This window comes from Oncorhynchus tshawytscha, linkage group LG25 (genome assembly GCF_018296145.1).
Source record: "Oncorhynchus tshawytscha isolate Ot180627B linkage group LG25, Otsh_v2.0, whole genome shotgun sequence".
Taxonomy (NCBI): Eukaryota; Metazoa; Chordata; class Actinopteri; order Salmoniformes; family Salmonidae; genus Oncorhynchus; species Oncorhynchus tshawytscha.
The window spans coordinates 15,951,008-15,978,363 of NC_056453.1; the positions used below are offsets into that span (position 1 = coordinate 15,951,008).

The 27,356-nt window shown below is 44.8% G+C and overlaps 1 protein-coding gene across 1 annotated transcript in view; it reads left to right on the top strand.

The window, feature by feature from the left end:
• The first annotated feature begins 7,499 nt into the window (after window positions 1-7,499).
• The window catches only part of LOC112224771 (glutamate receptor ionotropic, NMDA 2C-like), an 86,072-nt gene continuing 66,215 nt past the window's right edge, over window positions 7,500-27,356 (top strand). Inside the window, exons 1-3 of the mRNA XM_024388447.1 lie at window positions 7,500-7,704; window positions 7,850-7,986; window positions 8,212-8,292. Of these exons, the coding sequence (XP_024244215.1) occupies window positions 7,500-7,704; window positions 7,850-7,986; window positions 8,212-8,292 (423 nt within the window). The remainder of the gene's footprint in view (window positions 7,705-7,849; window positions 7,987-8,211; window positions 8,293-27,356) is intronic.

A 27,356-nucleotide genomic window follows, 5' to 3' on the forward strand; every position in this document is an offset into this window, starting at 1 on the left:
CACCAGAAGACTGTGTAAGGCCTCTAAGCTAAAGCCTGGGCATTAACTTCGGGAGCTAATGAATGTCCAGGTCTAAGGATTCATGCTACCGTAGGTCATCAAACCAAGTCGGTTACACTGTATGTCTCTAGACATGCTCATATCCTGTCCTATACCTTATACCACTCTCCCACACACTTTCTGTTGTTAACCTGCTTAGTCCATCACCGCCCAGCCCAGAGTGTAGAGATTATCGTGCTATCAACACACTTTAACAGAAAACCGTTAAAATAGACAAATTACTTATTTGAAATTTGTGACAGGCACACAAAAAATGCATTCTTGACCAGTACACGATTTCCTTCATAAAGACTTCCAACTTGTTGCGGCTAATGTTAGCTAGGTTAACTAGCTGGCTAACGATAGCTAGGCTGGGGGTTAAGGTAGGGGTTAGGTAACACGCTAGCTAAGTAACTAAAGGGTTTAGGGCTAGCTAAATAGCCAGTAAAAAAAGTAATAAGAAGTTCCTAACTATTTAAAATACTAAAGTTGGCCATTGTCATTCGAACACACAACATTTGGGTTTTTAGACCTTCGCATTATACGCCCACCCATCCTCACCGACCAATCTCCCTCCTATCGCTTCTGTTTCGGGTAAGACCCAAATTTAACCAGGGTAGGGGCAAAGGAACAGGACGGCAGGCAGGCTCAGGGTCAGGGGCAGGCAGAGTGGTCAGGCTGGCGGGCTCAGAGTCAGGACAGGCAAGGGTCAGAACCAGGAGGGCGAGAAAAAGGGAGACTAGGGAAAAGCAGGAGCTGAGAATAAAACGCTGGTTGACTTGACAAATAAGACAAACTGGCAACAGACAAATAGAGAACACAGGTATAAGTACCCAGGGGATAAATGGGGGACACCTGGAGGGGGGTGGATATAAGCACAAGGGCAGGTGAAACAGATCAGGGCGTGACAGTTTTAAGTAACCTACTACCTTCATCTATGATTGAAGTGCACTGTATACAAAATCGTGTGGTGAACATAAGTAATTTGTGTCTGTTTCACAATATTTTTTTTACAGTGGGTTGAGTGTATCTGCAACCAGCATCTCTGTTCTCCAGTCATCTCATCTAACTAACCCACACACTCTCTTTCTTTCCATTTTCCCTCCCCCTTGTCTGCATTTCTCTCTAATCTTTCTGTTTCTCTATCTTTAAATGGTTCTTTCGCCTTCTTGCTATTTTTCTGTCATCTCTCTCTCTCTCTCTCTCTCTCTCTCTCTCTCTCTCACCCCCCTCTCTATGTATTTGGCCTTGGGTTGTGACTAGTTTCAATCATATAACTGTAAAAATACAATGTATTTTTCAAATGAAAAAGAATGAGACCTTGTCTTCTATTACTGTCCGCCACCTTGCTCACCTCTCACACACTCATGCTCACGCCGGCACAAACATAAGCGGAACGCACACGCAGGCATGCATGTGCACACTTTTGGACCGGCGCCGACAGAGATGGCCGCCTCGCTTCGCGTTCCTAGGAAACTATGCAGTTTTTTGTTTTTTTACGTGTTATTTCTTACACTAGTACCCCAGGTCATCTTAGGTTTCATTACATACAGCCGAGAAGAACTACTGAATATAAGATCAGCGTCAACTCACCATCAGTACGACCAAGAATATGTTTTTCGCGATGCGGATCCTGTGTTCTGCCTTACAACCAGTGTAACGGAGTGGATTACATGCAGCGACCCGAAAAAACGACTCAGAAAAAGAGGGAAACGAAGCGGTCTTCTGGTCAGACTCCGGAGACGGGCACATCGTGCACCACTCCCTAGCATTCTTCTCGCCAATGTCCAGTCTCTTGACAACAAGGTTGATGAAATCCGAGCAAGGGTAGCATTCCAGAGGGACATCAGAGACTGCAACGTTCTCTGCTTCACGGAAACATGGCTAACCGGAGAGACGCAATCCGAAGCGGTGCAGCCAGCGGGTTTCTCCACGCATCGCGCCGACAGAAACGAACATCTTTCTGGTAAGAAGAGGGGCGGGGGCGTATGCCTTATGACTAACGTGACATGGTGTGATGACAGAAACATACAGGAACTCAAATCCTTCTGTTCACCTGATTTAGAATTCCTCACAATCAAATGTAGACCGCATTATCTACCAAGAGAATTCTCTTAGATTATAATCACAGCCGTATATATCCCCCAAGCAGACACATCGATGGCTCTGAACAAACTTTATTTAACTCTCTGCAAACTGGAAACGATTTATCCGGAGGCTGCATTCATTGTAGCTGGGGATTTTAACAAGGCTAATCTGAAAACAAGACTCCCTAAATTTTATCAGCATATCGATTGCGCAACCAGGGGTGGAAAGACCCTGGATCATTGTTACTCTAACTTCCGCGACGCATATAAGGCCCTGCCCCGCCCCCTTTCGGAAAAGCTGACCACGACTCCATTTTGTTGATCCCTGCCTACAGACAGAAACTAAAACAAGAGGCTCCCACGCTGAGGTCTGTCCAACGCTGGTCCGACCAAGCTGACTCCACACTCCAAGACTGCTTCCATCACGTGGACTGGGAGATGTTTCGTATTGCGTCAGACAACAACATTGACGAATACGCTGATTCGGTGTGCGAGTTCATTAGAACGTGCGTTGAAGATGTCGTTCCCATAGCAACGATTAAAACATTCCCTAACCAGAAACCTTGGATTGATGGCAGCATTCGTGTGAAACTGAAGGCACGAACCACTGCTTTTAATCAGGGCAAGGTGTCTGGTAACATGGCTGAATACAAACAGTGCAGCTATTCCCTCCGCAAGGCTATCAAACAAGCTAAGCGCCAGTACAGAGACAAAGTAGAATCTCAATTCAACGGCTCAGACACAAGAGGCATGTGGCAGGGTCTACAGTCAATCACGGACTACAGGAAGAAACCCAGCCAGGTCACGGACCAGGATGTCTTGCTCCCAGGCAGACTAAATAACTTTTTGCCCGCTTTGAGGACAATACAGTGCCACTGACACGGCCTGCAACGAAAACATGCGGTCTCTCCTTCACTGCAGCCGAAGTGAGTAAGACATTTAAACGTGTTAACCCTCGCAAGGCTGCAGGCCCAGACGGCATCCCCAGCCGCGCCCTCAGAGCATGCGCAGACCAGCTGGCCGGTGTGTTTACGGACATATTCAATCAATCCCTATACCAGTCTGCTGTTCCCACATGCTTCAAGAGGGCCACCATTGTTCCTGTTCCCAAGAAAGCTAAGGTAACTGAGCTAAACGACTACCGCCCCGTAGCACTCACATCCGTCATCATGAAGTGCTTTGAGAGACTAGTCAAGGACCATATCACCTCCACCCTACCTGACACCCTAGACCCACTCCAATTTGCTTACCGCCCAAATAGGTCCACAGACGATGCAATCTCAACCACACTGCACACTGCTCTAACCCATCTGGACAAGAGGAATACCTATGTGAGAATGCTGTTCATCGACTACAGCTCGGCATTCAACACCATAGTACCCTCCAAGCTCGTCATCAAGCTCGAGTCCCTGGGTCTCGACCCCGCCCTGTGCAACTGGGTTCTGGACTTCCTGACGGGCTGCCCCCAGGTGGTGAGGGTAGGCAACAACATCTCCTCCCCGCTGATCCTCAACACTGGGGCCCCACAAGGGTGCGTTCTGAGCCCTCTCCTGTACTCCCTGTTCACCCACGACTGCGTGGCCATGCACGCCTCCAACTCAATCATCAAGTTTGCGGACGACACAACAGTGGTAGGCTTGATTACCAACAACGACGAGACGGCCTACAGGGAGGAGGTGAGGGCCCTCGGAGTGTGGTGTCAGGAAAATAACCTCACACTCAACGTCAACAAAACTAAGGAGATGATTGTGGACTTCAGGAAACAGCAGAGGGAACACCCCCATCCACATCGATGGAACAGTAGTGGAGAGGGTAGCAAGTTTTAAGTTCCTCGGCATACACATCACAGACAAACTGAATTGGTCCACTCACACAGACAGCATCGTGAGGAAGGCGCAGCAGCGCCTCTTCAACCTCAGGAGGCTGAAGAAATTCGGCTTGTCACCAAAAGCACTCACAAACTTCTACAGATGCACAAACGAGAGCATCCTGGCGGGCTGTATCACCGCCTGGTATGGCAACTGCACCGCCCCCAACCGTAAGGCTCTCCAGAGGGTAGTGAGGTCTGCACAACGCATCACCGGGGGCAAACTACCTGCCCTCCAGGACACCTACACCACCCGATGCTACAGGAAGGCCATAAAGATCATCAAGGACATCAACCACCCGAGCCACTGCCTGTTCACCCCGCTGTCATCCAGAAGGCGAGGTCAGTACAGGTGCATCAAAGCTGGGACCGAGAGACTGAAAAACAGCTTCTATCTCAAGGCAATCAGACTGTTAAACAGCCACCACTAACATTGAGTGGCTACTGCCAACACACTGTCAATGACACTGACTCTACTCCAGCCACTTTAATAATGGGAATTGATGGGAAATGATGTAAATATATCACTAGCCACTTTAAACAATGCTACCTTATATAATGTTACTTACCCTACATTATTCATCTCATATGCATACGTAGATACTGTACTCTATATCATCGACTGCATCCTTATGTAATACATGTATCACTAGCCACTTTAACTATGCCACTTGGTTTACATACTCATCTCATATGTATATACTGTACTCGATATCATCTACTGTATCTTGCCTATGCTGCTCTGTACCATCACTCATTCATATATCCTTATGTACATATTCTTTATCCCCTTACACTGTGTATAAGACAGTAGTTTTTTTGGAATTGTTAGTTAGATTACTTGTTCGTTATTACTGCATTGTCAGAACTAGAAGCACAAGCATTTCGCTACACTCGCATTAACATCTGCTAACCATGTGTATGTGACAAATAAAATTTGATTTGATTTGATTTGATTTTTGACACATTGTGCACGTTGAGAGCACTTCTTCTTGTTTGTGGGATTTTAAAGTGGGCATTACAAACTAACCAGGCGAAGCCATTGGTGTTTGATAAACTCTGCACAATCCCGTTCCTGCTTCACACACTCACACGCAAGCACCCACCCACACGCATGCACACACACGCACGCACACGCTACGCCCTCCCTCCCCCCCCACACCATACACTCTCCTCTGTCAGATGTGCTGTTTGGTGTGGTGTGTTTTTGCATTGTCGCTGGAAGATGCTATATTGGTCCGTTAATACAGGACTAGTAACGAGTACTAGTAACTTTACTAGGACTAGTAAAGGCCCAGTGCACTACTTAAAAAAAAAGTTATTGTAGAGGCCTGCAGCACACTCAGCACCCCTACTTCTCGCGGCTATGTGTCTATGTAGTGACCGCTGGCCAATCCATCTGTGTGATCTCTTGTCATCAGAGAGGCCTTCACAATCATCTCACATCCCTCACACTTCTCTATCTCTTTGTTCCAATACAGACCAAATGGCCCAATGTCTCGATGCTGGGATATTGTCGTTTTGGTGTGCAAATGAAGAACGAGACTAAAAAAACAAAAGACATTAAGCTCTTAGAATAGAACTGTCATCAGACGTATCCTTTCAACTCTCTTTCAAGCCTCTCTTTTCTAAGGTGATTTTTGTCTGTTTCCTTCCGTATGACTTCGAATGCTCCTGCCGTTGAAGATGAGTACTATTTTATTCATGTACCTGCAGTTGTTCAGCACTAGTTATTGTTGAAAGCAGTTGACCAAAAGATAAATACATCTAATCTAATTGAAATGTTTCTAGATGATATCTTGTAGAAAGAGGCTAGAGACTAAAATGTTAATGTCTGATGGAGGGTGTCAGGTGCTGGTGTCAGTGTCAGTGGGTGTGTGTGAGATTGCAATGAACAAGGGATGGAGAGAGAGAAAAATATATAATACTTAAACAAATGCACTGAAGGATAATGGGTTTCAGGGTCAATCCACAAAATGAGTCCATTTCTGGGAGTTTAATTTAACTTTCTGTCATGATGAGCACATGTTCAATTTATAGGTCCAATGCGGTCAAAATGTCAGGCACTCTTTTCAAACAGCTCTTGCACTAAATAGGCATTATTGTAATTTTCACAGTATTACTCCAACTTGTGGAAATATATATAAAATGATAACAAAAATAATCACATTTTTGACTGCAATGAACACGATGGGAGACAGAGAGCTGGTTTCAAGTGCAGGGCGTAGCAGGTGTTTATTTGTAAAGGACCACAGGCAGAAGGTCATACACAGGTTTTAAAAAGGCAACAGTACAGGCAGGGAAAAGGCTAGTAATATCATCTGGGAGATCAGGCAATAGGTTGATAACAGGAAATCCGATAAAGAACAGGCAGGACTAGGCAAAAGGCGCCGTTAGTGAGGCAGGCAACAACTATCATACACGAGAGGATTAAATTACCGGAAACCCAAACACTCTGAACAGAAGTGTGTCACAAAACAAACAATACCGCGCAGTGATGGGTGCAAGGAACTGAACTAAATAGTGTGTGATAATGACATACAGGTGTGTGAACAGGTGATCAGAATTCAGGTGATTGGGATCTGGAGAGTGAGTTGCGTTCAGGGGATCTACATGTTTGAGAGTGTGAGTTGGAAGCAGACGTTAAACTTAATATGTTACCCCATCTAAATAAAGACTATAGTAAGTGCCAAATAAAGTAACAGGGTTAATTTAGGTTTAATTTCATCTTAACTCAGCCATAACTCCCATTATGGCAGGGGGAATGGAAGCTTGTGTGCAACAAGGAGAGGAAATTGAATGCAAGTTTCACCCAAAATGTAAATTGGTAAAACATTTTAAGCCTGTCTATCTGTGGGTAACAGGGTTGACATGTTATGCTCGACGTACTCAGTTTTCCACCACAAAACACCAGGGGGAAAAAGGAATAGTTTCACAATATTAAAATGAGGAGTTTGCGTCACCATAAAATTAGGGATTTGTATTTTATTTTGATCAATCACTAATCACATTAAATAAATGATAATCTTCAGGAAAGACGTTGTCAAAGCAGCAAAATAAATAGGGCTTTACAATTATGGGGAAAAATGTGGGCTTAAGTGGGTTAAAATCTTCCCGAGAAGTCACAGAGAGTGCACAAAGGGACATTAGCAAATGTTTATTCATATAAAAATGTTGGATTTGTTGAATTGTCCATGTGGTCTATATTAAAAGGCACTTCATTTAATATAACAGACTTTTAAAATCCAATACTGGTGCACAATTTCTACTTAAAATATCAAAGGGACGCAAAAGAGACTAGTTTCGTGGAGCGACACATCAATTGTCCCAGACAAAAGCTGCTTGCATGTCTGACTACTGCTCTCCATTTCTTTCCCTCTCCTACCCCCTCTCTTTGAACCCTCTGTCCCACCCTCACCTCCTCCCCCTCTCCATATCTCTTTCTCTCCTCTCCCCCCTTTCTATTTTTACTCCTCTTACTCCTCTCCAGGCAGTAAGGTGCTGACATGGCTGCTCCTCCAGGACAGCCACCTTCTTCTCCGCGATATCCTCCTCTTTTCCTCCTCTTCCTCTCCTCCCTTCCTCCCCTCCTCTCCCGCCCTCTCATCCCTCATCCCTCTATTAACGTGGCGGTGGTGTTCTGTGGCTCTGCTTACCAGAATGAGGTCAGGGGTCATTTGAGCAGAGAGGACTTCGCTGATCTTCCCCTAGGTATGAACCTGTGAACCAGTTTTGCCACTGTATGTTCTTGACATGAATACTTATGTGCAAAAAAGCACCAAAGCACATACTATGTTCACTTTGGAGTGCAACATTCTTTCTTCTTCTGCTTTAGTCTTCTTCTTCTTCTTCTTAGAGGTGAACCCGGTCACTGTTCTGGTTAACGACACCAACCCTCGCGCCCTGCTGACACGTCTCTGTGAAACCATGGCGACAGAGAAACTGCATGGGGTCGTGTTCGAGGACGATGTGGGATCAGGAGCTGGACCTCAGGTCAGTCAATCGATGGATCAATCAATCAATCAATCAATCAATCAATCAATCATGTTAAACAAGGCGGAAGGTTAACTCAGATACTGACCTCTGCACTTTGGGGATATTGAAAAAACGGGATAGATATGAGATGCCAGATTCCTTGGTAAAAATCATCTATATGTTGTGTGTATCTATTTGACTATCTCCTGGACTGAACAAAAGCAGGTGGCAGAAGTGGCTCAGATCCTAGACTTCCTGTCGACTCAGACAGCTCTGCCCATCGTTGGCATCAGTGGAGGATCTACCGTTGTCATACCTCACAAGGTAAGACAACACATAATACTGTACATATACTCAAGCTACCACACAAACAACCCTAGCATAACACATCATGTAGTACTAAAACTCCTCTAGACACCACATAATGTGAGACAAATCACCAAATACTGTATATCCCTCAAACTCAACCCTGGACCTTGAAGTCAGTTCCACTGCTTTTTTTTCAGTCATTCCCGCTAATCAGGGACTGATTTAGACCTGAGACACCAGGTGGATGCAAATCATTATCTCGTAGAACAGAAAACATCAGTAGGATAAGATTCGATACTCTGCTGTACAGGGTACCAATTCAAACACCTACAGACAGCAATGCAACACCACAACACCTCTACAGATATAATGTTTAACACCAGTCTGTAAATAAATGTGTGTGTTCTGTCTAAACATGCAACACAGGGCATGGATGAGATATAGAAATATGTCTTCTACCTCATCTCCATCGACCTTAATCAGATAATAGCTGGGAAAGAGTTGTTCTGCTAGGAAACAAGCAGGAAATAATTCTGAGAATCTGAGACGAGAAATACTGAGAGGGATCTGTACCTCAATCAGTCATCCTTATACAGACAAATTATACCATAATGATGTGCACAGTGTTTCACAGAAATACATTCAGACAGACACATTGAGCTCGATGCTTAGAGTGTAGAGAGATAATCAATCATCAGATCACTTCTGGTTCTGTTGTAGCCTGATCACCACAGTGCCCACCGAACCTCACCCTCTCTTCTTTATCTTTACTTTGTCCCTCCTCTTGTCCCTAGCTCATCTCTCACCCCACTTCAAACTCATCTTCCCACTTTCGCCTACTATTCCTCCCTCTCATCTCTCTCTCATCACTCCTTCCTTCCCCTTTTCCTCTCCCCCCTCCCCTCACCCAAGAGATGTGAGGCACCAACACCTGTCATCAACACCCTGTATTTATAGTACTGACAGTAGCAATCACACACACACACACACACACACACACACACACACACACACACACACACACACACACACACACACACACACACACACACACACACACACATACTCCCTATCAAATCACATTTTATTGGTCACATGCACATGGTTAGCAGGTGTTATTGCGAGTGTAGCAAAATGCTTGCGCTTCTAGTTCTGACAGTGCAGTAATATCTAACAGTAATCTAACAATTCCACAACAAGTACCTAATACCTGTACACACAAATCTAAGTAAAGGGATGGAATAAGAATATATACCTCTCTCACTCACGTGCACATGCCTAGTGTAATGGATGTGAAATAGCTAGCTAGTTTAGCAGTGGTACGCGCTAAATAGCGTTTCAATCGGTGACGTCACTTTCTCTGAGACCTTGAAGTAGTGGTTCCCCTTGCTCTGCAAGGGCTGCGGCTATTGTGGAGCGATGGGTAACGATGCTTGGTGGGTGGCTGTTGTTGATGTGTGCAGAGGGTCCCTGGTTCGCGCCTGGGTATGGGCGAGGGGACAGTTTAAAGTTATACTGTTACACTAGCCTGATGTTTGGATTTAGCAGGGGATTAGTAAAGAGTGGTCGAATGCGTAGACAAGTCAATGAATAGAGCATCGCAGTATTTCTTCCTATCCAAACAATTTACCACATCGTTTAAAACCAGTGATACTCCTGAGATGGTGCTCTGCCCTGGGTCTGAAGCCTGACTGATGCACATTTAGAATAGATTTTAAAGTAAAGAAATATCTTAGCTGAGCATTAATCAAGAATTCCAAATGTGTTTCGAGGCAAGAAAGTTTAGAAATAGAGTGATAATTATTAAGGTCACAAGGGTCACCACCTTGCCGTAGACCAAAACGAAGAAAAACATCGCAAAATGTCCTAATGTATGCAGGGACAGTTCCGAACGGTTTCAGATGGGAAGCATGCGGACGTCTTAAGTCATCCCTGTTATCGGGTCTGGTGACTCGTATATCTGTATTTTAAGAATGAAGTAAGGTACGGTGGAAGTTTGTGCAAGAGTGCTTTATAAATAAAAAGAGAGCAGTGTGTCGATTTACAAGACTTCAGAGAGGGCCAGCCTACTTTCTGATATAAGACGCAATGATGTGTACTGAACCTGTCGCCCGTAATAAAACTAAGTGCATTGTGGTAAACTGTGTCTAATGGTTTCAGTACAGAGGCAGCTGCATTCATATAAATGGTTTTGATCTATTTCTAAAGAAGAGGCCCATCTTTATTCTCAACTTCTTAACTAACTCATCCATATGCTTTTTAAAAGATAACTTTTCATCAATTCAGATGCCCAGATATTTATCAGAAATCTTAACATCCATGGTTTTATCTGCATTAAGTATACATTTCAGTTCATGCAAATGCTTTCTGCAAAGCAACAAAGGCAGATTGCAGCTCTGAAAAAGCCTGGTCAACCATGCATACACAACAGTGTTATCTGCATACAGGTGTACGTTACAATTCTTTGCAGAAAGACCAATATTTATATAGACAGTAAAAATACAGGACATAAAATCGACCCGTTTAGGTTGTTTTATTTTTATTTAACCCTATTTTACCAGGTAAGTTGACTGAGAACACATTCTCATTTTACAGCAACAACCTGGGGAATAGTTACAGGGAACAGGAGGGGGATGAAGGATGGCATGAGGGCGCATCTGTGGTGGATGGTGGCCGAGCTACAGCAGTGTTTGTCAGACCATGAGACATCCCAAAAATCAGTCTTCTCACGAAAACATCTGAAGTGTCCAAACAATTTGGCCTACAAACTCATGAGACTCTCACAAACATGATGGTGTTCTCAGTTTTGCTCTACGACCCCCACAAGTGTCACAGGACTCGTCTGAAGGTAACTCATACAAATGAATGGAAGTATGGAGGTAGTTTTGTGCCAACAAATATAAGGGGAGTAAAAAACAAAATATTTCCTAATTCCTAATGATTTATTTGATGACTGTCTTTTTGTCATTTATAAATGTGTTATTCAATATGTTTCTATGGCTTGTAGTAGTAAAGGCCAAATTCAATATTTTATGAAATATTTTTTTAGATACATTTTTTAGACCTAAAGGGATCTTAAAAATTCTAAATAAAATAGATCCATGATCCATGGTATGACCAACTCTAAAATGATTCCATATGTTAGCTTAGTAAAACCTTACCCTGATTAAATGCATCACTTATCTCTCTTATTTTCAGTAATAATGTCAGTGCCGGACAGAACTTGCTTAGGCAGAGAGTGTGTGGATCCCTGTTACAAACAAATGCATATTTTGGCAGAGGGCTACATTTATGATCAAAAACACAAACTTTTGGGGATCGTGACACTTAGAGAACATGTTGCCACAAGTGTTGATATCGCATACAGTACCAGTCAAAAGTTTGGACTCACCTACTCATTCAAGGGTTTTTCATTATTTTTTTACTATTTTCTTCATTGTAGAATAACAGTGAAGATATCAAAACTATGAAATAACACATATAGAATCATGTAGTAACCAAAACAAGTGTTAAACAAATCAAAATATATTTGAGAGTCTTCAAAGTAGCCACCCTTTGCCTTCATGACAGCTTTTCACACTCCTGGAATTCTCTCAACCAGCTTCATTAGGCAGTCACCTGGAATGCATTTCAATTAACAGGTGTGCCTTGTTAAAAGTACATTTGTGGAATTTCTTTCCATCTAATTGCGCTTGAAACAATCAGTTGTGTTGTGACAAGGTAGGGGTGGTATACAGAAGATAGCCCTGTTTGGAAAAAGACCAAGTCCATATCATGGCAGGAACAGCTCAAATAAACAAAGAGAAATGACAGTCCATCATTACTTTAAGACATGAAGGTGAGTCAATCCGGAAAATGTCAATAACTTTGAAAGTATCATCAAGTGCAGTCGCAAAAACCATCAAGCGCTATGATGAAACTGGCTGTCATGAGGACCGCCACAGGAAAGGAGGACCCAGAGTTAGTTCTGCTGCAGAGGATATCTTCACTGGAGTTACCAGCCTCAAATTGCAGCCCAAATAAATGCTTCACAGAGTTCAAGTAACAGACACATCTCAACATCAACTGTTCAGAGGAGACTGTGTGAATCAGGTCGAATTGCTGTAATGTGAAAGCATTACTAAAAGACACCAATAATAAGAAGAGCCTTGCTTGGGCCAAGAAACATGAGCAATGGACATTAGACCTGTGGAAATCTGTCTGATTAGTCCAAATTTGAGATTTTTGGTTGCAATTTTTGATTCAGTGTCTTTGACGCAGAGTAGGTAAATGGATGATCTCTGCATGTGTGGTTCCCACTGTGCAGCATGGAGGAGGAGGTGTGACGGTGCTTTGCTGGTCAAACTTAACCAGCATGGCTACCACAGTATTTTGCAGCGATATGCCATCCCATCTGGATTCTTCTTAGTGGGACTATCATTTTTTCACAGCAGGACAATGACCCAAAACACACCTCCAGGCTGTGTAAGGGTTATTTGACCAAGAAGGAGAGTGGTGGAGTGCTGCATCAGATGACCTGGCCTCCACAATCATCCGACCTCAACCGAATTGAGATGGTTTAGGATGAGTTGGACCGCAGAGTAAAGGAAAAGCAGACAACAAGTGCTCAGCATATGTGGAAACTCCTTCAAGACTGTTGGAAAATTATTCCAGGTGAAGCTGGTTGAGAGACTGCCAAGAGTGTGCAAAGCTGTCATCAAGGCAAAGGGTGGCTACTTTGAAGAATCTCAAATATAAAATATATTTTGATTTGTTTAACACTTTTTTTTGTTACTACATGATTCCATATGTGTTATTTCATAGTTTTGATGTCTCTACTATTATTCTACAATGTAGAAAATAGTAAAAATAAATAAATAACCTTTGAATGAGTAGGTGTTCTATACCTTTTGACCGGTAGTGTAGTAGCTACCCCTCCCCCTTTTCAGTATATAACACCTGAAAATTTCGAGCCAGGTCTCCGTGAGAACCAGAATATCAGGGCTCGTGTCTATACTCAGACATCAAGAAGGTCCATCTTTGACATCAAGCTTTGCACGTTTATGTGTAACAGCCCCAAGCCCTCTATATGATTTGAAAACAGAGGGGGTATCAATAGGTATTTTAAATAATAGTACTGGACGAATTGACCACAGTGGGCTTCCCATTTGGGCTAACAGTAACAGAGCTAACAGTGGAATTTAAACGTATGTGCACAGGAATATTACTGACAACAATGCTGGGGATAGAGATAACTGTAGTAGCACAATGACAATGCTGTGAAATAGTGGGAATATGAATAAATACCTGAACAGGGGTTGGGCTGTTGTTGACTCAATGTTTTAGATAGAAATGCATCAAACACAAAGACGTGATGGCGTTATTGAGAGAGAGCGATTGATTGAGTGGAAATAAATCAGTCATAATCTGGTGTCTATATGAAGCTGTAGCCTACTGACAGAAGTCAGTACTTCAGTTCAATCGAGTACAGGCTTAACTGAACGAATAACAAAGACAGAATGCAATATGACATTTTATTAAATAGTTTGGGGAATGACCTCGCTTCCGAGGTAAGATCCTCGGAGACAGATGACGTGATGGCAGGTAGCAAGCACTATGCTGGGCTGATGGCATCGAGTGAGTGTGTGTGTCTGTGCGCTTGTGTGCTCACGTGTGTGTGTGTGTGACACAGTCAGCCAGTGGTCTCTCAGAGCTCTGCCACTCTATTAAACACTTAATTAGACCCTTTAGGAGGTAGAGACTCCCTTCTGCCCCTGTCACTCTCTCATCTATTACACTCTCCATGTTCTACCCCCCCCCTCTTTCTCCATCTCTCCTCCACTCTGTTTTTTTTCTCTCTCTCTGTTTCTCCCTCTCCTCTCCACCTCTCTCTCTCTCATCCACTCTCTCGCTCCATTTCTATCTCTTTTCCTCTATCCCTCTCTTTCTTTCTCTATCCCCCCACCTCTCTCCATCTCACACTTGCGGATAGCTGATAGCCTGCGAGTGAGTATTTGGCTCTGTCTGTAATTAGAGTATAGATAACCCTTGTCTCTTCTTTAAAAGGGTCTAATTGACAGCTTGTTAAAGACTCAGAGATGAGTCACTCGCTGACACACAATCAGCCATGGCTCTCCAAGCGAAGGTAAGGCTTTGAGACATCTAAAATGTCTTAGAAAAAATTGTGCTATCTAGAACCTAAAAGGGTTCTCCGGCTGTCCCCATTGGAGATCCCTTTGAAGAACCCTTTTGGTTCCAGGTAGAACGCTATCGGCTTCCATAGAACCGGCAAAGAAACTCATTTAGTAGCGTTTCTTACAATAGACTAAGATTAAGATCACTTTATTGGCCAATTGCACCCAACCTAGGGTCCAACCAAAATGTTACTTTCGCTTTTATCCCAATCCCCCGAAAGACACACATACTGTTCATACACATAGCCACATATATAGGTTTTGGAGAGGAGTGGAGGGCTGCCACACTGGGTGCCCCAGAGCAGTTTTTGTGGGAGGTTAAGTGCCTTGCTCAAGGGCACAACAGCAGGCAATGGCATCTAGCATATGATACAAGCAACCCTCCAACTAATTTCCAGACAGATTTTTCCCCATTAGACTCCGATTTTTCCCCGCTGGCTCACCTCTCTAACCTGCAGGTGGGAAAGGAAGTGTGTGTGTTTCTGTGTGTGTGATCCTATTCATAGATAAAAGGGTTCAATAGTGCTTGATTATCAATGGCCCTGATGATGAAGATAATGATGAGGAGGAGGCATATCTTTGATGTCTTTGGTGTATTTTTTAAAGGACCCTGCTATTCAGTCTGACACCTATTTCTGGTTCCTTTTTTTTGTCCTTTATCCTCTGTCCCTGATCTATCCATCACTAAACAAGGAACGATGAAAGGAAGATGAAAGATGAAAAAAAGGAAAGGAGCTGTATGTCTTTTGTCAGGTTATGCATGCACCAATCAAATGATCAAGAGGGTATGATATAGAGGGGGGAGGAAGACAAAGTGTGTGTGTGTGATCGTATATATTCTGGCTATTGGTGTGTGTGTGTGTGTGTGTGGGCTTGCTTGCATGTGTTATCGTATGCTTTCTTTTGGTGAGTGTGTGTGTGATTGTATTTGATTGCTATTGGTGTGCGTGTTTTATGTTCACGGTCAGATATGCTATTTGTGTGTTTGCGTGTGTTTGTGTCTGCGTGCATATGTGCGTGCCTTTGTGTTTTCCAGGCTATGAGTCATATTTGTTGGTTGTGTTCAGTAGACAGTGGTGTATCCAGATGTTGTGATGAGGGACTGGTACACACGCTAACATCAGTATCTCCTAACGAGGGAGACAGCTAGTGTCCCCTGAGGAATACTCACACAACTGCGTGATAAACACTCATAAACACGTACCGTATCCCAGCCAGGGCTCCATATGGAAAATAGCTCTGGTCTATCCAGAAACACATGGTAATCATAATCAGTGGTCATATAGTGGAACAGTAAAAGAAACAGTCGTGGCCAATAGTTTTGAGAATGACACAAATATTAATTTTCACAGTCTGCTGCCTCAGTTTGTATGATGGCAATTTGCATATACTCCAGAATGTTATGAAGAGTGATCATATGAATTCCAATTAACAGCAAAGTCCCTATTTGCCATGCAAATGAACTGAATCCCCCAAAAACATTTCCACTGCATTTCAGCCCTGCCACAAAAGGACCAGCTGACATCATGTCAGTGATTCTCTCATTAACATAGGTGTGAGTGTTGACGAGGACAAGGCTGGTGTCAGCGATTAGGTGAATGGATAAGAGGAGTCAGGCGCAGGACACAGGTATGAGTCATCATCTGAATTTACTCAAAATGTAAGCAATGTTCCAACAAGGAAAAATACAAATATCCAGAGCACAAAGAACGAACCCACATGACAATGACAATCACTCACAAAACAGAAAGGGAAGCCAGAGGGTTAAATAAGGAACATTGATTATGGAATGAAACCAGGTGTGTATAATGAAGACAAAACAAAATTAAACATGGATCGGTGGTGACTAGAAAGCCGGTGACTTTGACCGCCGAACGACGCCCGAACAAGGAGAGGGACCAACTTCAGCGGAAGTCGTGACAGTACCCCGCCCTTGACTCGTGGCTCCAGCAGCGAGCCGACACCGGCCTCGGGGACAACCCGGAGGACGAGACGCAGGGCGATCCGGATGGAGCCTCTCACCCGACGCCTTGAGTCCATGATGGCTCTCACAGTATACGCCAGGGCCCCCTCGATGTCTCGCACCTCAGACTGCTGGAGCGGACAAGCCACCACCGGCCTGAGGAGAGACACATGGAACAAGGGGTTAATACGGTAATCAGGGGGAGTTGTAACCTATAACAAACCTTGTTCAGTCTCCTCAGGACTTTAAATGGCCCTACAAACCGCAGACCCAGCTTCCGGCAGGGCAGGCGAAGGGGTAGGTTTCGGGTGGAGAGCCAGACCCGGTCCCCTGGTGTATACCGCATGAGCCTCGATCTGGCTCTGATGCCACGGTGCCAGGACGGGCTGATAACCTAGCACACACTGAAAATGTGATAGGTTAGTGGAAGAGTGGCGGAGGGAGTTTTGGGTCATCTCTGCCCAGGGGATGAAAACCGCCCACTCCCCCGGCCGGGCCTGCAATAGGACCGCAGAAACCTACCCACATCCTGGTTGATTCTCTCCACCTGCCCGTTACTCTCTGGGTGAAAACCTGAGGTGAGGCTGACCGAGACCCCCAGACATTCCATAAATGCCCTCTAGACTTTAGATGTGAATTGGGGACCCCGATCAGAAACTGTATCCTCAGGCACCCCGTAGTGCCGGAATACGTGGGTGAACAGGGCCTCCGCAGTCTGTAGAGCCGTAGGGAGACCGGGCAAAGGAAGGAGATGGCAGGACTTAGAAAACCGATCCACAACAACCAGGATCATGGTGTTGCCCCGTGACGGGGGAAGATCCATCATGAAATCCACCGATAGGTGTGACCACGGTCGTTGTGGAACGGGAAGGGGTTGTAATTTCCCTTTGGGCAGGTGTCTAGGTTCCTTGCACTGTGTGTACACCGAGCAGGAGGAAACCTAAACCCTCATGTCCTCAGCTAACGTGGGCCACCAGTACTTCCCAGCAAGACAGCGCACTGTCCGACCGATGCCAGGATGACCGGTGGAGTGTGACGTGTGACCCCAACAGATCAAACGATCGCGGACATCAAACGGAACGTACAGACACCCAACTGGACACTGTGTGGGAGTGGGCTCTGCACGTGACGCCCACTCGATGTCCGCGTCCACCTCCCATACCACCGGTGCCACCAGGCAAGAAGCTGGAATTATGGGAGTGGGATCTGCAGACCGCTCCTCTGTGTCATACATCCGGGACAGTGCGTCTGCCTTAACGTTCTGGGGACTGGTCTGTAGGATACGGTGAAAACTAAGCGGGTGAAAAACATGGCCCACCTCGCCTGGCGAGGGTTCAGTCTCCTCGCTGCCCGAATGTACTCCAGATTGCGGTGGTCAGTCCAAATGACGAAAGGGTGTCTATCCCCCTCAAGCCAATGTCTCCACGCCTTCTGGGCCCCGACCACAGCCAACAGTTCCTGGTCCCCCACATCATAGTTTCGCTCCTCCGGGCTGAGCTTCTTCAAAAAGAAAGCACAGGGGCGGAGCTTAAGTGGCGTACCCGAGCACTGAGACAGCACAGCCCCTATCCCAGCCTCAGACGCGTCCACCTCAACTATGAAAGCTCAGGAGGGATCAGGATGAGCTAGCACGGGAGCCGAGGTAAACAGAGCCTTCAGGTGACTGACTAAAAGCCCTGTCCGCCCCAGCTGACCACTGCAGTCGCACCGCTCCCCCCTTCAGCAAGGAGAGAATGGGATCCGCTACCTGACCAAAACCCCGGATAAACCTCCGGTAGTAGTTGGCAAACGGAAAAGCTGTACCCTAGGAAGGAGACGGACTGTTGAAGAACAGACATTTCTCAGCCTTGACGTACAGGTCATGCTCCAGCAGTTGACCAAGCTCCCTGCAAACAAGGGACACATGTTCGGCGCGTGTAGCGGAGTATGTTAGAATGTCATCGATATACACCAATACACCCTGCCCGTGCAGGTCCCTGAAAATCTCATCTACAAAGCATTGGAAGACTGATGGAGCATTCATTAACCCGTACGGCATGGTACTCATAGTGCCCAAAAGTGGTGCTAAATGCCATCTTCCACTCATCCCCCCCCGGATACGCACCAGGTTGTAAGCACTCCTGAGATCCAATTTTGTGAAGAAGCGCGCCGTTGCAATGACTCAGTCATACTGGCTATGAGAGGTAGCTGGTAACTGTATTTTACCGTGATCTGATTTAAAACCTTGATAGTCAATACACGGGCGCAAGCCTCCATCCTTCTTCACAAAAAAGACCCTCGAGGAGACAGGTGAAGTGGAAGGCAGAATGTATCCCTGTCCCAGAGATTTGGTGACATATGTTTCCATAGCCGCCGTCTCCTCCTGTGACAGAGGATACACGTGACTCCTGGGAAGTGCAGCGTCTACCAGGAGATTTATCACACAATCCCCATGTCGATGGGGTGGTAATTGAGTCGCCTTCTTTTTACAGAAGGCGAGTGCCAAATAGGCATATTCGGGGGGAATGTGTATGGTGGAGACCTGGTTTGGACTCTCCACCGTAGTGGCACCTAAGGAAACACCCACACACCTCCCTGAGCTCTGACGGGACCATCCCTTGAGAGCCCTCTGTTGCCACGAAATAGTGGGATCATGAGAGGCCAACCAGGGAAGGCTCAACACCACAGGAAATGCAGGAGAGTCGATCAGGAAGAGACTAATTCTCTCCTCATGACCCTCTTGCGTTATGACCTCCCTAGCTGTGACCTCCCTAATTAGCCCTGACCCCAAAGGATGACTATCTAAGGCATGTACAGGGAAGGGAACATCAACAGGAACAATAGGGAACCCTAATCTAAGTGCAAAGTAACGGTCAATAAAGTTCCCAGCTGCGCCGGAATCTACTAGCGCCTTATGCTGGGAACGCGGGGAAAACTCAGGAAATTCTATATACAACCACATGTGTGCAACAGAGTGCTCTGGGTGAGTTGGGTGCCTACTCACCTGGGATGATCCACCAGTGCTCCGCCTGCTACCTCGACCCCCTGGTGAACCTCCCCAGCACTGACCAGCATTGTGCCCTCTGCGGCCACAGGTGGTGCAGGGAATGGTCCCCCCTCCGGTCCCCCTCATATCAGCACCTCCCAGCTCCATCGGTGTTAGATCAGAGGTGCTGGGGGATGGAACTGCCGGACCCCGATCTGGACGTCTGCGGGAGGCCAACAGGTTATCCACCCGGATGGATAGGTCCACCAGCTGGTCAAGGTTAAGGGTGGTGTCCCTGCAGGCATCTCCCTATGAACGTCCTCGCGTAAACTACATCTGTAGTGGTCGATCAGGGCCCGCTCATTCCATCTCGCGCCGGCTGCCAGAGTTCTAAAGTCCAGCGCGAACTCTTGAGCACTCCTCATCCCCTGTCTTAGATGGTACGAGCGTTCCCCTGACGCTCTCCCTTCAGGTGGATGATCCAAATCCTCGTAATTGTCCAACGTCTGGCCTTTCCTTCCCCAGATGGCATTGGCCAATTCCAGGGCTTTACCAGTCAGACAAGAGATGAGGGCGCACACTCTCTCGCGTCCCGAAGGGGCCGGCTGAACAGCTGCCAGGTAGAGCTCCAGCTGGAGTAGGAACCCCTGGCACCCAGCAGTGGAGGTTGTTGTGGGAGCTGAAGTGGTGATGATGGATTAACCGGAAAACCCCCTCTCTCCCATCTGTCCATGGTTTGCAGTACTCGATCCACGGCTGTATCGAGACTCTGTAACATAGTCCTGTGCTGCTGAACACTGCTGAACGCGCTCTTCCACTGGGAGAGGTGGGCTGACTGGCTGCACCTGCTGACTCCATTCTATGGTGAGTGATTCTGTCAGTAATTAGGTGAATGGATAAGCGGAGTCAGGCGTAGGACACAGGTATGAGTAATCACTGAATTTACTCAAAATGTAAGCAATGTAAGCAATGTTCCAACAAGGAAAAATACAAATATCCAGAGCACAAAGAACGAACCCACATGACAATGACAATCACTCACAAAACAGAAAGGGAAGCCAGAGGGTTAAATAAAGAACATTGACTATGGAATGAAACCAGGTGTGTTTAATGAAGACAAAACAAAATGAAAATGAAACATGGATTGGTGGTGACTAGAAAGCCGGTGACGTCGACCGTCGAACGCCTCCCGAACAAGGAGAGGGACCAACTTCGGTGTCGTGAGTCGTGACAGCTGGAGATCACTCTGTCATGCTGATTGAGTTTGAATAACAGACTGAAAGCTTCAAAAGGAGGGTGATGCATGGAATCATTGTTTTTCCTCTGTCAACCACGGTTACCTGCCAGTAAGATTGCACCTAAATCAACCATTTATCGGATCATCAAGAACTTCAAGGAGAGCGGTTCAATTGTGTGTGAAGAAGGCGTCAGGGTGCCCAAGAAAGTCCACCAAGTGCCAGGACCGTCTCCTAAATTTAATTCAGCTGCGGGATCGGGGCACCACCAGTACAGAGCTTGCTCAGGAATGGCAGCAGGGAGGTGTGAGTGCATCTGCATGCACAGTGAGGCAAAGACTTTTGGAGGATGGCCTGGTGTCAAGAAGGGCAGCAAAGAAGACACTTCTCTCCAGGAAAAACATCAGGGACAGACTGATATTCTGCAAAAGGTACAAGGATTGGACTGCTGAGGACTGGGGTAAAATCATTTTCTCTGATAAATCCCCTTTCCGATTGTTTGGGGCATCCGGAAAAAAGCTTGTCCGGAGAAGACAAGTTGAGCGCTACCATCAGTCCTGTGTCATGCCAACAGTAAAGCATCCTGAGACCATTCATGTGTGGGGCTGCTTCTCAGCCAAGGGAGTGGGCTCACTCATAAGTTTGCCTAAGAACACAGCCATGAATAAAGAATGGTACCAACACATCCTCTGAGAGCAACTTCTCCCAACTATCCAGGAACAGTTTGGTGATGAACAATGCCTTTTCCAGCCTGATGGAGCACCTTGCCATAGGGCAAAAGTGATAACTAAGTGGCTCGGGGAACAAAACATCAATATTTTGGGTCCATGGCCAGGAATCTCCCCAGACCTTAATCCCATTGATAACTTGTGGTCAATCCTCAAGAGGCAGGTGGACAAACAAAAACCCACAATTTCTCAACTCCAAGCATTGATTATGCAAGAATGGGCTGCCAACAGTCAGGATGTGGCCCAGAAGTTAATTGACAGCATGCCAGGGCGATTTGCAGGGTCTTGAAAAATAAGGGTCAACACTGCAAATATTGACTTTGCATCAACTTCATGTAAATGTCAATAAAAGCTTTTGACACTTATGAAATGCTTATAATTATACTTCAGTATTCCAGAGTAACATCTGACAAAAATATCTAAAGACACTGAAGCAGCAAACTTTGTGGAAATTAATATTTGTGTCATTCTCAAAACATTTGGCCACGACTGTACATTTTTGAGTCATTGTTAGTTTTACACTTAAGACATGACTGCCGTTGTGCTGAAGAAATTGTGAATTTTATATGTAATAAATTATATGCATTAGTAAATAATGGATTAAATCTCAAATATTTCTTTAACTGATATGTCGTTAGTTATGTTTCAACAATCCCCCCCCATCTTGTGCCAATATCAGTTATTTTTAAGTCTTGGTTCCAATAGTTAATCTTTTTTTCGAAGACACTGTCAGTTGGATAGGCTGTCTGCAAGTTTTTATATATCTTATGATATGAAAATCCTTTTCTGACTCGTAGGATTCCTTCAAGACTGCTCTGATGTCCAAAAGATTTCAAGTCAACATTTCTTGATGTGAAACTTTTAAGTTGCATGTAATTTGAAAATATCTACACGGGCCAGCCTAACATGTATTTTTGGTTTCTATGCCTTTAGTTTTCCATGTGGACCAATTTACTGGTGAATTCTGACAAGCTATACAAGGATTGTAACATGGGGTTGTGTTTTTAGGGAGTAATATTGGTTCTTGTAGAATATGGTTCCCTTTCTTCCATATCGTTATAGTGTTCTTAACGATGAAGTGGTCAAATGTTCTTAGCTTTATCCTTTTGAAAATAGACAAGTGAAAAGTTCTGGGGATGAGCATGCTCATCTTAAATATGCACCCATTGTTCCTCTTTAGTGCATTTAAACAATATGTCACAAGTAAAAGCCTTGGGTGGCGAGTTGATACAATTCCAAGTCCGGAAGGTTAAAACCACCAGCACCTCTTCTCCGGGCCATAACTCTCCCAGTCAACCAGGTACTGGAAAACCCTGCCCCGTGGTCGAACACTCAGGAGGCGTTTCACCGTGTATGCCGGATGGCCATCGATGACAGGGGGAGGAGGATTGAGCCTAGGGACAGCAGACAAAGGCGTGTGAGACACAGGCTTAATCCTAGACACATGGAAAGTAGGGTGAATGCGGAGGGTACGGGGTAACAAAAGATGGACAGCAGTGGAACTAAGGACTCGAGAGTTGGGAAAAGGACCAATGAAACAGGGGGACAGTTTGCGGGACACCACCCGAAGGAGCAGGTCCCGAGTGGAAAGCCATACCCTCTGCCCAATGCGGTAGCGGGGAGCTGGGGTCCTGCGGCAGGGAGTTTGTCGACGATACCTGGAGTTGGTCTTGAGAAGTGCCGCCCGAGTTCTTCTCCAGGTACGTCGACAACGTCGGACAAACATCTGGGCCAAGGGTACGTGGACCTCCTACTCTTTTGTCACATTAAAACCTAACCGTCTTCGTCCCACCCTTCCTACCTCTCAGACACACTTACATTCATCGACTTACTCATCCATTCTCATTCATTCCCACCCAACATATAACCTATGGATCCACCCACCCGTTCTCTCCCACACTCCTACACAGCTGTTTCCTGTATCTATTACCATCAGCTGTTTCCTGTATCTATTACCATCAGCTGTTTCCTGTATCTATTACCATCAGCTGTTTCCTGTATCTAGTAAAGGTGTCACACACACCTCTCTTTCTGGTCTATTTTAGCACCACACACACACACACACACACAAATCTCAGCAATTTTAGTGTTTTCTGTATAGTTGTCTAATGTTGGTGGAACATATTATTCTGTTTTAATGTTACTCCTGAATCACTATGGTGAATAAAATTGATTTTCTTGAGTGTATTTCAGTGCTTAATTTGTAAATTGGGAGGTGCCGGAGCAGAAAATGAGCATGCAAGGGGGGTAATCTGGGGAGCTCTGAGGTACCGGAAAATCACCTTTATAATAAAGCATCGCACGCGTGTCATTGCATTTGCGTAGTGGTCTAGACTAGAGCAGTAGAATAGAGGCGCTTGCTGAATTATTTTTGTAACCTAGGGTGTGGGAAAAGATTGGGCCTTTTTATAAACACATTTTATGCAATTCTATGTAATTTTACATGACTGGAGACTTCAGCAGAATATTTTTTAATACTGCACAAATTATTGAAATGTCAGGCTACTTTGACACTGACAAACTGAGAATGAGAGATCATAAAAAATGACAATCTTGAATCCATCAATAGCCTAGGCCAAGGTGTGTGGAAGAGACACAATCTTGACCAATATGAGGAGGAAATTATAGTCCTTAAAAAGCTTTCCAGTTTCACTGACTCACACAATGATGTGCAGCTCACTCAACGGCAATGGCCGATGAGCTCGTGCCAAAAGCCTATCTCACTCGTTTTAGTTTGTAAAAAAAATGCTGTTCACTCAATAGGAATATTTGAAAGTTGGAAAATATTTTCGTAGCCTACAGCCAGATAACTATTTTTGTTTCAGCAGGACCCATTTGCTTTCCAACCTGTGCTATCCCATGATTGTATTTGAAATCATGAGGATGTGGTCGCCTTAGCCTAATTGTGATGTTAAACACTTCTCCAATCGTTGTTGAGATCTGATATTCTGCGCAGTTTAAGATGAGACAGTAGGCCAATGGCATAGGCTTATAGCCAACCAATCATATTTCAAATCCTTTCAGGCTAAACTCCAGTTAAACTTGGAGAGGACAGTTTGGCCTCCCAACTATATACACAATATATACAAAAGTATGTGGACCCTTCAAATTAGTTGATTCAGCTATTTTAGCCATACCTGTTGCTGACAGGTGTATAAAATTTCCAACAAGTCAGTTTGTCAAATTTCTGCCCTGCTAGAGCTGCCCGGTCAACTGTAAATGCTGTTATTGTGATGTGGATATGTCTAGGAGCAACAACGGCTCAGCTGAGGAGTGGTAGACCACACAAACTCACAGAATGAATTCTCGGTTGCAACACTCACTACTGAGTTCAAAACTGCCTCTGGAAGCAATGTCAGCACAAGAACTGTTAGTCGGGAGATTCATGAAATTCCACACAAGCCTAAAATAACCATGTGCAATGCCAAGCGTTGGCTGGAGTGGTGTAAAATTAGCCACCATTGGACTCCTGAGCAGTGGAACGTGTTCTATGGAGTGATGAATCACGCTTCACCATCTGGCAGTACAACGGATGAATCTGGATTTGGCTGTGCCAGGAAAACACTACCTGCCCGAATAGATAGTGCCAACTGTAAAGTTTGGCGAAGGAGGAATAATGGTCTGGGGCTGTTCATGGTTTTCATGGCCCTTTAGTTTCAGTGAAAGGAAATCTTGACGCTAAAGCATACATTCCAGACAACTCTGTGCATCCAACTTTGTGGCAACAGTTTGGGGAAGGCCCTTTCCTGTTTCAGCAAAGCGAGGTCCATACAGAAATGGTTTGTCGAGATTAGTGTGGAAGAACTTGACTGGCCTGCACAGAGCCCTGGCCTCAACTCCATTGAACACCTTTGGGAGAAATTGTAACGCAGACTGCGAGCCTGGCCTAATCTCCCACAATCTGTGTCCAACCTCACTAATGTTCTTGTGGCTGAATGGAATTAAGTCACCGCAGCAATGTTCCAACATCTAGTGGAAAGCCATCCCTGAAGAGTGGAGGCTGTTTATAAAAGCAAAAGCGGGACCAACTTCATATTAATGCCCATGATTTTGGAATGAGATGTTCCATGAGTATGTGTCCATATACGTTTGGTCATGTGCAGTAGTGTACTTACAAAAAGCGTGCTTCTGATGATGAGCTACAAAATTAAGTAAATCGCCTTATTAGGCTGAACGATATAAGGTAATTTCATCAACTTGGGAGGCTCTCCATACTTATTAGTTGCTCATTTGATATATTTGCTGCTACTTCACTCAATACCATGTTAAAAGTCTCCCATCCTAACTCTTTTACATTCCCTGAGACCTACCAGAAATGTTTCAATACCATGGCACAGACTGTAGTGATATATTGTGACATGAGAATGATTAGAATGTGGCAAATATTAGTCAATTATACAACAGGTGGGTCTAATCCTGGATGCTGATTGGTTAAAAACGCATTCCAGCCAGTGTCTATTCCACAAGTTACCACCGGCTAAAGCTATGACTTTGAAATGCATATTTATTCTGTTCCATCTCACTGAGCAATCCACTGTATCCAAATGAATGTCACTAGAAAACAGCTTAAACAAATGCAGCTACTTTTCTGTTATTCTGGCTGCCCTTTCGACGTGACCGTAAGTTAGCCGTAGTTGGCTAGCTAGCAAAACAAGGGATAAGAACGTTGCCAGCCAGTATTACAATGGAACATTTAGAAGTAACGACGGGGTTGCGTCCATAGATACAGAACAAAAGACTTAACAAATGGGTCGCATCTCTGGCAACCGAAACGATAGAATGAAAGATCAGCTGGCTTGGGTAGCAACCTTAGATTTGTGTCTAGACTATATCTCATGGAAGGATTAAATAATATCAATAAGTTCACCAAAATACCTTTTTTATGAAAATAAATCTATCATTATTTGAATATGTTGGTAACCCTTTGCATAAAAGTGATAATGCCCTCGAAGCCGTTGTTTTGAGGTACATTGGCATATAGAGTGTCAAGAAAAAGTATGTGAACCCTTTGGAATGACCTGGATTTCTGCATAGATTTGTCATAAAATATGATCTGATCATCTAAGTCACAACAATAGACAAACACAGTCTGATTGAACTAATAACACACAAACAATTATACGTTTTCATGTCTTTATTGAACAGACTGTATAAACATTCGCAGTGCAGGGTGGGAAAAGTATGTGAACCCTTGGATTTAATAACTGGTTGACCCTCCTTTTTGCAGAAGTAACCTCAACCAAACATTTTCTGTAGTTGCAGATTAGACCTGAACAACGGTCAGGAGTAATTTTGGATCATTTCTCTTTACAAAACTGTATCAGTTCAGCAACCTTCTTGGAATGTCTGGTGTGAACCTCTCTTTTGAGGTCATGCCACAGCATCTCAAATCGGGTTGAGGTCAGGACTCTGACTGGGCCACTCCAGAAGGCGTATTTTATTCTGTTGAAGCCATACTGTTGTTGATTTACTAATGTGTTTTTTGTCGTTGTCCTGTTGGGCTTCAACTGGCGGACAGATAGCCTTACATTCTCCTGCAAAATGTCTTGATAAACTTGTGAATTCATTTCCCCATCGATGACAGCAAGCTGTCCAGGCCCTGAGGCAGCAAAGCAGCACCAAACCATGATGCTCCCTCCACCATACTTTACAGTGGGGATGAGGTTTTGATGTTGGTGTTCTGTGCCTTTTCTTCCCCACACATAGTGTTGTGTGTTCCTTCCAAACAACTCAACTGTAGTTTCATCTGTCCACAGAATATTTTACCTGTAGCGCTGTGGAACATCCAGGTGCTCTTTTGCGAACCTCAGATATGCAGCAAAGTTATTTTTGGACAGCAATGGCTTCTTCCGTGTTGTCGTCCCATGAACACCATTCTTGTTTAGTGTTTTATGTATCGTAGACTTGTCAACAGAGATGTTAGCATGTCCCGGAGATTTATGTAAGTCTTTAGCTGACAATCTAGGATTCTTCTTAATAACCTCATTGAGCATTCTGCACTGTGCTCTTGCAGTC